This window comes from Manduca sexta, unplaced genomic scaffold (assembly GCF_014839805.1).
Source record: "Manduca sexta isolate Smith_Timp_Sample1 unplaced genomic scaffold, JHU_Msex_v1.0 HiC_scaffold_53, whole genome shotgun sequence".
Classification (NCBI taxonomy): domain Eukaryota; kingdom Metazoa; phylum Arthropoda; class Insecta; order Lepidoptera; family Sphingidae; genus Manduca; species Manduca sexta.
This window is the reverse complement of record NW_023595330.1, coordinates 574,622-590,623: the sequence shown is the minus strand read 5'-3', so window position 1 is coordinate 590,623 and position 16,002 is coordinate 574,622. Positions and strand designations below refer to the sequence as shown.

At 40.0% G+C, this 16,002-nt stretch overlaps 1 protein-coding gene across 1 annotated transcript in view; it reads right to left on the bottom strand.

The window, feature by feature from the left end:
- Positions 1–16,002, bottom strand: part of LOC119193429 (mediator of RNA polymerase II transcription subunit 13-like) — a 70,496-nt gene that overhangs the window by 32,083 nt on the left and 22,411 nt on the right. Inside the window, exon 2 of the mRNA XM_037447026.1 lies at positions 13,981–14,308. Within this exon, the coding sequence (XP_037302923.1) occupies positions 13,981–14,308 (328 nt within the window). The remainder of the gene's footprint in view (positions 1–13,980; positions 14,309–16,002) is intronic.

Sequence of the window (16,002 nt, the reverse complement as noted above, 5' to 3'; positions counted from 1 at the left end):
GTTTCATATAAAACCCATATAGGTCTCTGTTAACTTTGAACCAGACAGCTCTACATCCTAATCCAAGTAAAACAAGATATTACAAGCTATATACTGGTAAATGCGTAACAATTAATCAGGCCGAAGAACATGGTCCACCGATCTGCATCCACAAATCGTTGCCCCCCGCCCCCGATGGAGCCAGTGGCGCAGTGGGCAGCCGACGAACCCTTCGCCGCCCACCGTGCAGGCCAGTGTCGGCCTAAACAGATTATACGGCGTCGAGTCCGCCGGCGGCAGGCGGCAAGCGGCAGGTCAGCTGTTAATTTACGCGCAAATAGGCGCACGTACTGCGGCGGCGGCGCGGCGGCGCGGCGGCTCCGCGTCCAAATTATAACCGGGGGCTGTCGGTTAAACGCGGACCGAGATCGCGCCATTAGGGGATGGAGATGTGTTAATCTTTTATTTTATTAGGGATTATTTGCGGCGCACCGCCGCTCGCCGGTGACCGGTAGCCGCCGCGCCGTTTTCAGATATTCGGTTATCGAAATGTGAGACGCAAAATGAACGAGTTTCGCAAACTCGTCTACGGTCTACACGGCGCGGACGGCGGGACTCGAAGTTACACCACTCGATATTAGTCGAATCAGTGATTTGCATGCACTCATTGTAACGCTCAGTTTCAAACTTGGTTATTTTTTCTCAACTTTGACTATTGCGGTTTATCGCTATTATGTTAAATCGGAAAATAATTGAAAACAATTTAATAAAATACAATAATATAGTCCACACGACAGAGTATATAGTATTTCAATACGGCAGCAATATAATAATTAGATCAAGCCATTGACGTGTATTTTACCGCATCAAGCAGTTGAAGAATAAAGGCTGTCACACACATATCGGCCTAGCACCAAATGACCAATCCCTTGCTTCAAACTATTGATATATTTTGTATTTAAAAATAAACTTAGGTTGAGTGGCATACAGTGCATTTTACTTTCATACATGTAGTTATTGTTCCAAGATGTAAATTTAATCGACAAGATATTACTTTGCAATGTATAAAATGTACCGTATACCGCACATATAAGGTCGATTTATACTTTGATGCGATTTAAGACCGATAAGCGTGCGTCAACTTTAAGCAATAATGCGCTGTGTGCACGGGAAATTGCAATACGTGCGATGCTATTTCCGAGTGTCCGCACTCCGCAGTCGCGGCGCGGGCGACCTTCGACTCAGCCGCGCCGGTCAGTTGTGCAAACCGGGCCGGAACTCACAACTACCATGTTATTATTACAGATATTATTTTGTAAATAAACATATCAATACTTTATAAATGGTACTGTAGAAAAAATTTGATGCGGATTCGTATAAGTTGCACGGTATAAAATTGTAAGCCGGAAGTGTAAGCACTGTTAATAGCACATTAGTACGAGGGTTGCGATGAAAAAACAGAATGGCACGTATTTTTTTCAAGTACCGACTAAATCTTAACATTTCGATGCCCGTTGTCGGAAACGAATGGTAAACATAAAGCTCGATAAAGTCCCACAATACTATAGACCTATTGATAGAAAAGAACACAAGTTACACATTTAATAATAAAATATTATTATCTTTAATTATTTTTCTTATCGTAAAGAGCCATACCGGCGACATAAAACAATCTTCTGTTTCTTACTTAACTGAAGAGTGAAAGAGACAAAAACATCGATTTAATTTTCTACATTATAAAGGTCTACGGTGATTAATTAAGGTTGGAATAAGGAAATTAATGTCATCGATCATACTCATTGAAATTACTTGTATATATGGAACATAATTTTAGGGCCATATTTAATCAAGGTTAAAATCGAAATAGTAAGGCTAATGAGAGCAAGATCATGCCAATTTTGTTTATATTAAACAAACAGGTTTTTACAGTTTCCATAACCCTATGTGCGATGAACCCATTGCGAAACAAAGTACCATAATTTGGTAAAAGGACTGTGTTGATAATTCCTCAATACAATATTATGTTTCCCTCACAGGTAACTCTTGTATCATAGGACTTATATCATTAGTATATTACATAACGTCCTTAAACATAAAATAATAAAGTATATTTTTATTCAAAAACTACAGAGTTGTCGGTTACTTATAATTATAGAGAAGAATATTTAAATTACATAATATGATGAAAACAGCCTTTCTCTCGTAAATGCCACCTGCGATATGTCAGTTAAAGGCCGACGAGATGTCACCGCATACGGTCTCTGATCTATAGAAGAAAGTTCATAATTATTCTGAAATCGTAGTACGTACCCGTCCTTTATGTAGAATATAGTACGGTTCCATTAAGTACCGCAATGTCAACACGATGCTGTATAAGTATGGCGGACGTAAACAACGGTCATTAATAAGGCCCTAAGAGTTTATGACGAACGGACAGATGTTCGAGCGCATCAACAGGGGCCGCCCTTGCTGTGCCCGGTTCCATATAAGCGGAAACTGGGTGACCGGGAAAGATTTATCGTAGCGGCGACTCGACTATATTTAGCGTACAATGCGATTCGCGGGCATGACGCTGCGACATGCAACCGTCGCCCTTGACGGGCATCGTGTGCAATATTCACACTGGTATTACATCCCTTATGCTGGTGATGGGATATATTTTTATCCGCCTGGTTAGCGAGCACCGTACATAAGGTGTTAAAGCCGCCATAGTGGTTTACGTAAGTGTGTCACATTCCGGGATCAGCCTGTATATATCCAGTTCTAACAAGCCAGCATAATAGTGTCGACTGCTTAGGTAATCATCGCTCGTCAGTCGACATTGTATTGGACCCCACTCCATTTACCATCAGGTGTATTGGGGTCACTTTGCCGTATTGTTATATAAAACTAAAACCCTGTTTTTTATATACATCTGTTTGATGAGACTAGGAGTAATCAGCCCGTATGGAACCATTCCTGGACACAGGCTTAACAACAGTTCGCTTCATGGTGAACGTCGCCATTGCTCATGACGTAACATCACCATCCCGAAATTTTGTAACGCAATGCAATTTTACTATTCTGAAGTCGAAACTACTACTATACAAGAATGTTTGCGCATCGCTGCGCGACGACAGCATTGGATAATACAAATATTAAAAAAGTACTAACTCAAACTCCGAACTTACAATATTCGTCTGTTGCGCCTGTAGTTAAAATATCAAAGCAACATCAGTAACCACTGCACACCCGCCTCCGTTGACCGCGAGTAAACATTAGAAAGTGATATCTGTAATCAACGCTTCGTCTGAATGGCGTGATATTAACTTCGTAAAAAATTTAGGCAAACGTCGCTTCCGTGTACAATAGTCAAGCGACTATGTTTTTGAAAGATGTTTGTGTTGGAATGTTTGTTTCAGTGACGAAAGTTGAAATTCTACGAAAGGAAACCCGACACAACATATAGATACTAATATGCAAAAACACGGTTTGCAAATAGTTCTGGTCATAATTAGATTCTACATTAAGGTGGTAGCTCAAGGTCCATTTTCATACATTTTGTTTCGGCTTTAATCTGGGTAACTAAACAAGTATTGGCAAGTAAAGAATTTAAATTCACGTCTAGTTAGTGATTAGTTCTCGCAGTTGAGAAAAACGTAAAATAATTAATAATCATGGATATTTCGGCCTTTAAAATTTAATATGACGAAATTTTAAAGGCAGAAATATCCATGATTATTAATTATTTTTACATTTTTCTTGCCACTGCGAGAACTAATCACTAACTAGACGTGAATTTAAATTCTTTACTTGCCAATACTTGTTTAGTTACCCAGATTAAAGCCGAAACAAAATGTATGAAAATGGACCTTGAGCTACCACCTTAAGGAAGCCGACAAGATTCTGGTTATATCGACCCTTCGCCGCTGGTTGGTTTTAAATTTAACCATATTAAAAGAAATCGACGCAGATGTTAAAATTGCTGGACAATCTAAGGAAAACTGAAATATTAGCCCTGTATTACATAATATCCCACTGACGAACAATGGTCTTCTCTACAAAAACGCTTAGATTCTTCGCACACCATGCCAGCAAATACGAGTTGGTAATATCTTCGAAATTCTAAGAACGACTCGTGGGTATTTAATGAAGTAGGATTACTTGCGATGTTTTTCTTAACCGTTAAAACGAGTGATAATTGATGACGCGTACAAATAACTTCCAAAAGCCAGAGGCCCTTATATTGTCCTCTGTCGAAGCAATCCTTTCACTGCTGTATCTCCTGTATTAACTTTTAGGGATATTCCAATCGTCTAGTTCATCTACCATCAGAGTACTAATTGTATATGACGCAAAATTATATTATTAGGTAATTATTTACTACGATAAGGCGTGGTGATTGTAACAATTAATAAGTGAAAATAATTGCTGTGTTTACGTTTTCTCTGTCATACGTTGCATATATACGCCCTTATCCCTACGTCACGGTGCAACTATCGATTAAGTAACAAGGTTATATCCATATCGCCTGATTAAATGTAAGGGCATTATTGTCGTGTTGAAGTTTTAGATTCAATATTGGGTTCGTATTGTATCACATTGTATAGCTGGCGATATGACGTTTTGCTACACACCTTCTTACTTCCGAAAAGAGCAAAGGCTCATGTAGAACATTTTGAGACAAATTTTCTACATGTCTACTGTAATTTGCCAACGAACAAGTTAATAGGCTTAGCGTAGACTCCACAGAGCTTCACACAACAAAGCAACAAAGGTTTGATATTAAAAAGTTAATACAATAGCGTAAACAAGGTCAAAATTTAAATGAAAATTCCCAGACACCCGGAGTAAACATTTAGTAAACAACCCGTTCTCGCTAACTGTTTTAGTTTTCAAGACCGACTGTCCGTGAATTATCTTCTACTCTTACGATTCGCGTACCTACTATTGACGGTGGGTGTATGACCCGATGCCTGCCGACTTCCCTTTCGTAATCTATGTCAAATTTAATTATCATTAGAACGCTTTGCAGACTGCATTTATGCAAATTTATTAGTACTTCTATGTTGTCGTGTTCCCTTTCGAAAAACTTCATCCTTCGTCACTGGTTCCTACTGAACTGTTGTTACGCACATTCGAAAATGGTTCGGTAATTATCGCCCTAAAACGTCTGTCTGCTCGGATAGCGACCACCGTACTCAAGACGTGAAACCCCACGCAGTGGCCCGCATAAATTTACATTCCGGGATCAACCTGTATAAATCTAGTTTCAAACAGGCCGGCATAATTGTGCCTACTGGCGAGAGATAATCATCTACCAACAGTCGACACTATCTCCACTCCTCGATTACCATCAGGTGCAGTGGAGTCACTGGTAGTAATATAAAAAAGGTGCGTTAAATATCGTCACAAAAACGGTAATGTATTCAAACAGCTCGATTAAACCACTGTCAAGCACGGAGTTTGTACGCCGAGTTGGGAGTGACTGCACGTAATAGGCGACCGTTACTCAATTTGTTAAACAAAACCGTAAAAAGTACCGACGTTTGGGTGAAATGGAATAGTATTCAGGATCGAATTATGTAAAGATGGGGAAAGGAAAAATTACGATTTCGTTATATTGTTTCGCTTCGAAATATGTGAGTCATTGGATGCCTTACAAAAAGACAATTCTCGGAAACTTGGACCTTTGTTGAATGAAAAAAAAACCTCAAATATTACGAGAAGTGACCAAGAGAAGACATAACAGTTCACGGTTATATCGCGGAAATTGAATTCACCAGTTCGCACCCAGTGCTATTACTACGTTGACCCACATTCCGGGACCTTATCTTTAACTAATTACGAATGAATTATGATCATTACAACGTTGTAAACGTGGAGTAAACACGGGCGTACAGCAATTCAATTACCGAATTTACTAGGCCAGGGGTTCTGAACTTTTTTCAATCTCAGACCCAAGATTCTCTACTGTGGTTGCTGCGAATACCAATAAAATTATCAAACAATTGATTAAAATCATCAGTTTTATTTAATTTTGTACGAGTATGACTACCGTTTACCACGCTCCTGTCAAAAATCGACTATTTATCTATAGTTCCGTAATTAATTTGTTTTAATTTCATCGATTGACCTGATGTTGGGAAACACTGCACTAAGCGACTGCGAACTAGGCGGGTGCGTAACATTTTTACGAGCACTTAGCACGTAGGTGCGACATTACACAACTTATCTTATGACGGTTATCGCTACTAATTTTATACGTGTGATACAAACTGTGCCGTATTGTGATCTAGTTTACAGAAATCGATATTTTTTGGACTTTATAGACTATATATTAGGGTTTAAGTTTATATTTATAATTGTAGCTATTCAATTTAAAGATACCAAGTTTTGCGCCGTGGCAACACTAACTACGAGAGATTTTAAATGCCAACGCTCAGATCCAAAACAAATAGTGGCAACACATTGGCAGACAAGTTCAGGGCTACGTTTCAGTAACAACTAATATTACAATAAATTATCACAACACGAGTCTACTACGAATTACAATCGAAATATGAAAAACATCGTCCAGTGGCCAGCGTGTTTTCCACACACACGTCGTGTCTGCGTAGTGTGTACATTTCGGCTGAGACCGCTAAATGTACCAGTTCAAGGTCGACCACACCCATCTCGGTCGCAACTCGCAGGAGAGCTGCCGACCCGACGATTGTGTTTAATATTAGAACGTTTATTGTGGGTCAACTGTCCGACGGACGACGTGCGATGGAAACTTGACTAACATGCATACATGACGCTATCCCTGAAGGGGTAGAAAGAGACGTTATTAGGGCTCACACGATCCACGAACTTGGGCATTGCGTCCATGATGTGATAGGAGGCGAGTAACAACATTCAGATTTATATTTATTCCGGAATCAAAAACCAAAATCCCCTTTACTTGCTCACATTTTGTCATCTCCGCACCCAAAACCAACCGTGAATACGGGCGATGCACAACCGAATGCGATAACCGCATATTATCTTTAGGTCGCTGACCCCGCGAACGACACACGTCGTACGAGAACGTCGCATCGCATCGATTATCAAATTTGTTAGTCCAACGTCGCCAACCCATCGGCGGACGACGACGAGATGCCGCTTTAATAGAATCGCAAGGTTGAAGTAATTGAGGCGACCAGGGCCCGCGCGCTAACGAACGTGCGGATACCGCTTTCTAGTTATCGGTGAAAGGACGTTGTAGAGGCGCAACGGGAATTGTTTGTTTCTTTTTATATATTTGCGTAACGGAACTAGATGCTTGATTAAAAATTAGGGCCACATCATCGACCTATCCATATTGATTCCTATAAAGCGATGACGCAATACTTATGTGTCCATATTGTAAACGATTTAACTTCGTTTTCACAATCAGCTAAAACAAACCGGTTTTAAAATAAACTAATACACGATCATACCATTATATAGCTGACGATAACTGCCGTTGTTACATCTCTATTCCAAAAAAGAGAAAAATCCCTAATGCCATATTCCATTACATTGAAACAGAACGCATTAACGGCACATGAATAAAACAGAGCAAACATCACGTGCTAACAAATTGTCGACAAAGTATTGTATAAATCAGCAATAAGTGATTCTCATTAAACGCCCTAGAAACGAGCGCAGACAGAAACGTCTCGGTTGGTGTTAATAGTCATGTATTTATTCACAATACGAGGGTAGAGACGAGACAGCGCGCAATGTCAATGTCGACAACAAGCCGACCTTACCAACACCGCAGCCGGTAGTCATTATCTGATATCGATAGTACTTTATTAGTATCGATATTACTTGGTTATTTGTAAATTGGAGATTAACATTTGAAGTATTTAGAAACGACACCGACGCTTTGTCTGCTTTCGAAGGCTGTACAAAATTGATTACGAATCAAACTGAATTGAACCATAGATCATCGTAATAAATAACGAAGTTGAGTATCGAGGAATTGATATCCATAGCGTACAAGTAAAGCAGTCTTGAATTTATTCACGAGCATCTTTGCTGTCGTTTTCAAATTCAAAGGGTACAGGAGGCATTTAGGCCAGCTTACGTAGCCGTCCAATCAGACCATAGATACGCGTCATTTGCAGTTAAAAGCATATTATTGACTATTGTCCAGGAACCGTCGTGTGTTCCGCTAACCGCGTACCCCACTAGCACATATAATTATTACTTAAGCCATTAGTGAGACGCAGATAAAGGATGTATTTATTTATGTGGGTTAAGGTATCACAATATAATTGATTAGGTGTCAATATATGAACTTTGCAATTATATCTAGGGTATTATGTTCATACTTGTTTATTCTATTGTTCTTATAACAAAGTGTCAACGCACATGGATCAACTGAAGGCTAATAGTTTTCATTGTCCATGAATGGTTACATCAGTCCTGTGGTTTCAACCATTAAAAAATATTAAAACAGACACAAGCAGACTTCTATGGCAACTGATAACACCCTGGATCGAGACGTAAACAAAACTACCGGACGGTTCTGTCACAAAGTTGTTTTGATCGTAAGGAAATATAATAAGACGTAGTCACGAGGCTTGACGTTACGGCATATAGTACGTTTCCTGTTTAAAATATAGTTATGTTTATAACTTAGGTATAGTTACTTAAGTAACGTATTACGCGTCTAAGGAACGAGTATAAACGCGGATAAAACGCTATAGTTGTTTCCAACAGAACGTGGAAATATTGTAAACATACTGATCCTACGAATTTTATATTCATTCATTCATTTCAACCGGGAATCGTCCACTGCTGGACATAGGCCTCCCCCATTGAGCGCCATAGGGACCAGTTCTGGGCCGCCCTCATCCATCGGACTCGGGCGACCTTCACCAGATCGTCGGTCCATCTCGTGGGGCCTGCCTACACTGCGTCTTTTATACAATAACTATATTTTATATAATAGTTATGGTGAAATACGTGTAATTCTAGATTATAAAAAACTTTTACACTCTTCTGTTACTTTCGTCAAATTAATGCTATCCCAATGTTTAACACTACATTGAATGTTAAAAATCAAAACGAATACATTATATTATAAATAACTAGAGTGTACAACGTACGCGTGAAACTTTCGAAGCTTTCCATTCGTCCTGAATGAAGACATCTGTTTTTGACACGGCGAGTGTTTCAGACAAAACTCGGCACAAACTAAACGGGCGCACGTGCCGCCGACGTCTAGACAGATATTCAATTTACATAACTTCTGGTTCTAAACATTCTCTAAAACTGAATCGTTTCACATCTGGGCGTTGGTCGGTCATGACAAAGCTTAAATGTGGTAGGATAAGGAGCGTCGGTACCCACTAGACGGTAAGCAGGTAGATTTTATTTTCGTCTTGAATTCTGATAACTGTTCAATTCCAAAGTAAATCGGTAGTTTTTGTATTAGAAAACTCTCATAAATAAATTCTTTAGTCCGGGTTATGGCGTGAGTATCGGACCTCAATAGGACAATTATGTGATAAAACACTTCCTTACAGAGCTGTGCGAGCGCGGCGTGCAAATCGGCCGGCAAAAGGATCAAAACAATGATCACGTACAAAAATAAAGACAGTTTATGTAGATTTATGTCACGATCTATTTTAGTCCACGGACGGTGGCGCGTGAACTTGCCCGCCAGAGGGCGCGCTGCGACGCTGCGCACGCGCCGCTCACACATTTCAATAAGAGGAAAACTTCACGTTTCAAGGAACCTATTGTGAACCATTACCGATTTGTTACTTAGTCATCTGCATTATGGTTTTTTGGCTCATACCAGCGCTATTATTATAAGATTCTAAAAGCAAATAATGACTTGCAATATTGCTGACTCATTGACTTCTTAAAAAAAAAATGGTATCACATTTATATTTTGTATGTGTACGAAATTGATGCAGACATACCGTATTGAAACGTAATCCGTCTTCAATTCAAGTGGAAAATAAGTAAATAAAATCTTGTATCAATAGAGTGTGAAACGGAACGTCTCAATCGGGCGGCGGTACGGGGCCGGGCGGGTCGGTGCGGAGCGGGTAAAGCTCCGAGTAAAAAGGTCGTTGCATACGTACAGGATAAAACCTCGACAGGCGGGGAGACGTGACGCGCATTATGCTACAGATGGTCTCAAAATTTACAAATACGTTCACTTACAGTGAAAAGAATCTTTAATTTTCTCGCAGATGATTTAGATAGCTCGATTTAATCGCCTTATTTGTCAATAAAATGTGGCAAAATTAAATAATAAAGCCTTGCATTACTAAAATGAGTAAGATTTTTTTATTTAGATCAAACTAAACACTTATATTATTCAAAATAACACTTTGCAATATGTTCCTCGAACCGTAGATGTAAAACGTGTTAGTTTCGAACAAAACAAATATAATTTTTCAGTATAATCAGAATTTCAAAATATCAGTATAATCATTGCTTTATCACGCGGATAACATGTCTCATAATCCTATAATGTCTTTTCAATTAAATCATAGCCCTGTTTTGGTAGAGTATCAAACATAGACAAAACGTTGACAACTACAAACTACGTGCATTTAAATTCCGTATTTTTACAAGTTATAAAATCACGTTACGCGCGGGTATGCAATGACTTTCGGAGACATTTGTACCGACGCCATCTCCAAGTTTCTGCTAAGATACCGAACCACCTGTTGAACAGATTGATCTGCGAAGTTACACTTTATTTTCTTCAATATATACGACTTTTAAAAAGAACAGTTAACTATTACAACTGTCAGATAGTCAAATAGATATTGTTTGTCGATGATAAGATATAAAAAAGTCTATGTAATCTTATGTATTAGACGACTGTATGTTTGTTTATGCAAAACGTCTCATTCACCGATGGGCATTAACTACGTCTCATTGGTTACATAAGTATACGTAGATTTTATACTTCTGTGGGATTTGTCACTTATGAACTATAGTTTAAAACTGGTCAGCTTCAAATGCGCACTAATTTATCTGACGTCTAACCGTAAATTTTTCTCTTTACTATAGTATAGGAGAATTTTTATCATCGCAAACTACCACACCAAATTCTTGTTACGTAATTCGATTTGCGTACAATACTTGGACAGATACGATGGATATGCCACGCAATATCATAACAACTTGCACAAATATCAAGCTGAACCATTTCCAAAAGAGGTTATTTCCCTTCTAAAAGTTGATATCCAACGCACCCATAGCCCTAACGAACTGCATTTCCAGCACCACAAAAATGTTGCGTATTTTCCGAAAACGTCACAATTTTCAGGGAGTCAAAACCCATCACCGGTATCGCAGCCAAAATACATTTCCCAAATTGAATGAGCCGATCACAGTACAGCAATGATAATTATCAGAGGCTTTGTTGCCGTTTCAGGCTCATTTAATAACGTTATTGTAACAATTTTGCGCGCTCATTACGATAGGCAGTAGGCCGAGTTCAATGTTATCATTGTTTTAGTAATTAATCAATGTGCGGCGACATGAGTGGCCTTTTCATTACCTTCGGCCACGTCGCTTGCAATTTGATGGAGTTATTGGAGGTAATAGTCATCTGATTTCTGGATATTGCATTGTTTTTGGACATTAACGGTGAAAGAAATGTGATGAAATCTCCATTCCTGAGAAGTTATCTATAAGAATTTTGAGGGTATGTGAAGTCTGACAATCCGCACTAGGCCAGGGTGGTGGACTGAGGCTTAATCCCTTTCGGTAGTTGAGGAGGCCTTTGTCAAGCAGTGGGACAATATAATACATGCATATTTTAAATTAATTTAGTATTAGGACAAGTGTTTAATTCAATATTATGTTCATGTTATATTGAAAAGTAGTTTACGATGTAAGCTTGTTGAATGAGTAGGATTCAATAAAAGAAACTGCGGTCAATAAATTACAACCGAGCTGTTGTCTGTACGCATAGACAATGCAAAATATCCGCGTTGCAAAGTAAATAAAAATAGTACGCAAACACCGAAAACTGGAACACGGGACATTAAACTCGCGGGATGCGCACAAACTAATGTAACATTATGAGAACCGTTTCACGCAAAACGATTGCAATAAAGACGGTTATGAATTTTCTTCTATGCGCAAATTCTAAAGCCTACACGGTCGTAGGCGGCCCTCTAAAGAGGCCGACGACACGGCGCCTGCCAAGCCGCGTTTCGGGAGGTGGCGCGCATGCCTTAAACGCCTTTACGAGAACCACTAAAAATTCAGTGTTTTTATTTTATTTTTGAGAAACGTCTACCGAGCTTAGACTCGGTAGACTTGGAGCGGACCGTTTTTCAAAATATAAGACGTCTCGGCTTAAAGCGGTCTTAACGCGCACAGAGCTGCTACTTGGAATTTACATTAGCACATACATATTGCCGCATATTCCATAACGCTGAACCTAATGTAAGGACGTATCCACAATGTCAGATACATCGTTTTAAAATAAAGTCGCGTGTACAGTGTCGCACGAAGGCGTTCGGCACACATAAACGAAGATCCTCTCTCAGATTGCCGAGCGGAGTAATGAAATTTTATGATAACTCCCTCAGCAAATGGGCCGGCGGAAAGTGAGAGTTTTTATCTTAAGGAGTAAGGGCGCGGTTATTGTTCCGACTACTTAATATACATTTTATTTAAATTGTCTACGATGTTAAATCTTTTTGTCACAATTGTTTTGAGTTTAGATACGACATCGTTTCTAACTGCGTTGGCTATGTAAGATTATGAAAACAATAACAAGTGGCCTATATAACGTCCATTTGATTTGTTTCATAATGAATAAAACTACAACCCAATGTACAGTTTATAGTATAACCTATCATAAACCGCTGTCAGTTATAGTCTAGCCATTCTTCTGAACGTTTTGCTAACATTCCCATTTGTGTTTAAGATGTAGCACTAAAACAGTAGTGTGGACCGTAATAGCGCGTCGCGGGCGGGTCGATTCAATGGCTAGGAGGAATCGCAGATCGCACCACATCGCCGTGGCCCGACCGCCCACACGTTCGCCCGCGTGCCCCTGCACTGCGCCGCGCCGACAGTTGCGCGTCTTCTACGAATCGACACTCGGGCTTTTTGTTCTACGTTCGGAAATAAAAAAAAAATCACGTATTTGAATAATACGACCACAGTTTAAGGAAACATAATTTAACCGGTTAAAACATAAAAACAACGTTGAAATGATAATTCTCGTAAAAATTCACGTCACAAATGATTTACAGTTCATAAACTTGAAATGCTTACTTCCCCGGGCCGGAATCGTCGTTATAACTTTTAATAACACTACAATTCTTTGAAACAAACCGCGTAGACACGTTAAGTACAAAAACGCAAAGCCCGCAAAAATACTTGTAAACAACGCGGAATAAAAATGCACAAAAGACGCCCCCAAAAGTCCGCCTTAATTTCGGTCCGCGCACCGGCGAGAACAATTGCCGAGAGCCGAGTGCTTGTACATTAGTATGATTACTCCGCCTGTACAACCCCGATCCGCGGCCGTTGCAGACGAAGCGTCGCGACGCCCCGCCGCCGTCCGCAGATCTTAATCTTTGAGCTAATTGTTGGCGCACACCGTCGGTCGCTTAACGAGTTGTTAAGTAGAGTCCATTGTGTGGAGTCGTCACTCGGCATCGGACGTTTTTCTTTGTGTGAGATAATCTGAGCTGATTGTGCAATGTCGACGCCGTGTGTTATGTGCTCATCTAATCGCGCAAGAGTTGTTTGCGTTGACATTAATTGTTTAGAAGCGGCAAATATTTTTAAATCGGTCCACTAATATCATGTCAAACTATCACCAATGGATTAGGTATTATTAGTGAACGTAAATATTTACAGTTTATAAGAACAATTTCCAGAGTAAATTCAAGACAAGAACTTGTCTTTCGTCACTCCAATAGTGAAGCAAAGATTTGCACGGTCATCACGACGTTACGCATATTCCATCCGTCAACTTAACACTACATAAACAAGCACGGTACTCACGGCTGGTGATGAGTTCTGGCGCGACGAGCCCGTTGAGGTCGGGCTCCTCGCCGTACCAGAAGATCCAGAGCTCCTTGGCGGCGCGGAGCGAGAGCGGCGGCGCGGCGGGCGGCGCCGGCACCGCCATGTAGTCGAGCGTCTCGACCGGCTGCGGCGAGGGCACGCGCCGCCACACGCACAGGATGTCCCCGGCGAGGCAGCGCGCGTAGCTGCTGATCACGGGGTCGGCGAGCGGCGCGGCGCCCTCGTCGCCATCCGCGCCGCCGCCACCGCCGCCGCTCGTCTCGCCCCACACTAACTTACGCCATTTTATGCCATACAACTCCGTCTGGAAAGAACAATAGTCAAAGTCAGAGAGGTTGGCCATATTGATGACGAGAAGAGAGGTGCAAGTTAATATTATGTCAATAACTCATCCACGCGCTGTTGTTTAAAAAGTTGAATATCGAGAAACAAAGGAAACATAGCAAGTCTTCGAACTGGCTAACACGAATGTTTGCATCTAGTTTCGCTTGACAACCGAACATCCCAACCGAGATTGAAAATGTAACAATAAAACGAGTGAACTGTGTATCACTCCGGTTCATGATCCCGCAGTGATGTCAAAGAACCGGGTACAGCATTACGGTGGCCAATTTATTGCAAGTCGTAAAACAGCGAAGATCATGACCGTTAACCAAGTGATTCAAACAGGACCAAAATTGCACGAAGACCTCGAAAATGTTCTAAAAGTGTTTTTGGCATTTGTCCAGGGGCCGTATGCAAGACTCAAGAGCAGAATGTGTCGAGCCACCGGGATACACCCGGAAGACGCCGCAAGCGCTAGTTAATGGTGCGTTTCCAGTGAGGCTGGAGTGAGATGTTAAGATAAGTTTGAAAGCAACTTAAGTATTAGAGAGAAGAAACTATATTCAATAAACATGTATTAACGTGTTTACTTTTCCGTTAACAAGAGAGAATGAGAGAAAGTATATTTGCGAGACATTGTAGAGACGAGAGGCTAAAACTTTAAATGAAAGAAATTATTAAAAATTTTGGTTCAGCAAAAAATTCAAATTTTCCCTCTAACCCATTCCAGCTGCAGTGTTAACGCGCCTTACTCTCCGCGAATGGCGAATGCAAACTCGTCCCGCTGAAAAGCATCATAGACGAGCCCATCTGCGATCCGTACGAAATGTCGTTAAATATTTTAGAAACGCTTTGTAGTCGGCCCCACAAAGAGTGCGCCACCGACGTTACTGTCTAATTTTATGCTAGCGCTGAGATTGTAAATTCGTCACATAAATGTAACATCATCTTTAAGCATGACATGTCTATTTGGGATCATGTTTACAACTTTGATGTGTACGGTTTCAAGATTAAGGTCAAATGTTTATTGGCCTTTGAATAGTAACTTCATTTTGATACATATTTCATAGCTGCCCTATTCAACAGGCTTTTTATTAATGTTTTTTTTTTTTTTTTACAAAGACAGTAAAATTAAACAGTAAAGAAATGAGACTGAGAAATAATGTTATTAATTACAAACAACATTCAAGGCAACCTAATTTATACTTCAGTAACTTTTGAAAACATCTGCAAAAGATGAAGCCGTCTCATGCAGATGATTATATTGTTATCTAATTTAATTGAACTATTTAAATGTCCACATTACGTATTGCTCTTAACAATAAAATTTATACACAACTACGATTCCGTTGTTTAAACAGTCGTTGGAATTTAAAATTAAGAACCCACAAAAATTTAAATAAATATCGTATCTGATGTTGCAAAGAAAAATTTAAAATTCACCTAACAAAAGATTTAAAATATGGCGTTATTGAAGATATAACAACCAGTATACGCATTGGAGTAGGAGACATAGGAAAACCCATGAACAGACTACAACGGAGAAGGCAATTGTTAAAAGAGAAGTAAGTGAACTGAGTAGTGTCTACAAGTCAAATGCAGCGTTGGCTCTGCGATTACTGTTCGAACCTGAATATCACGCACTATTTAAAACGTTATCTATGAGGTCCCAGC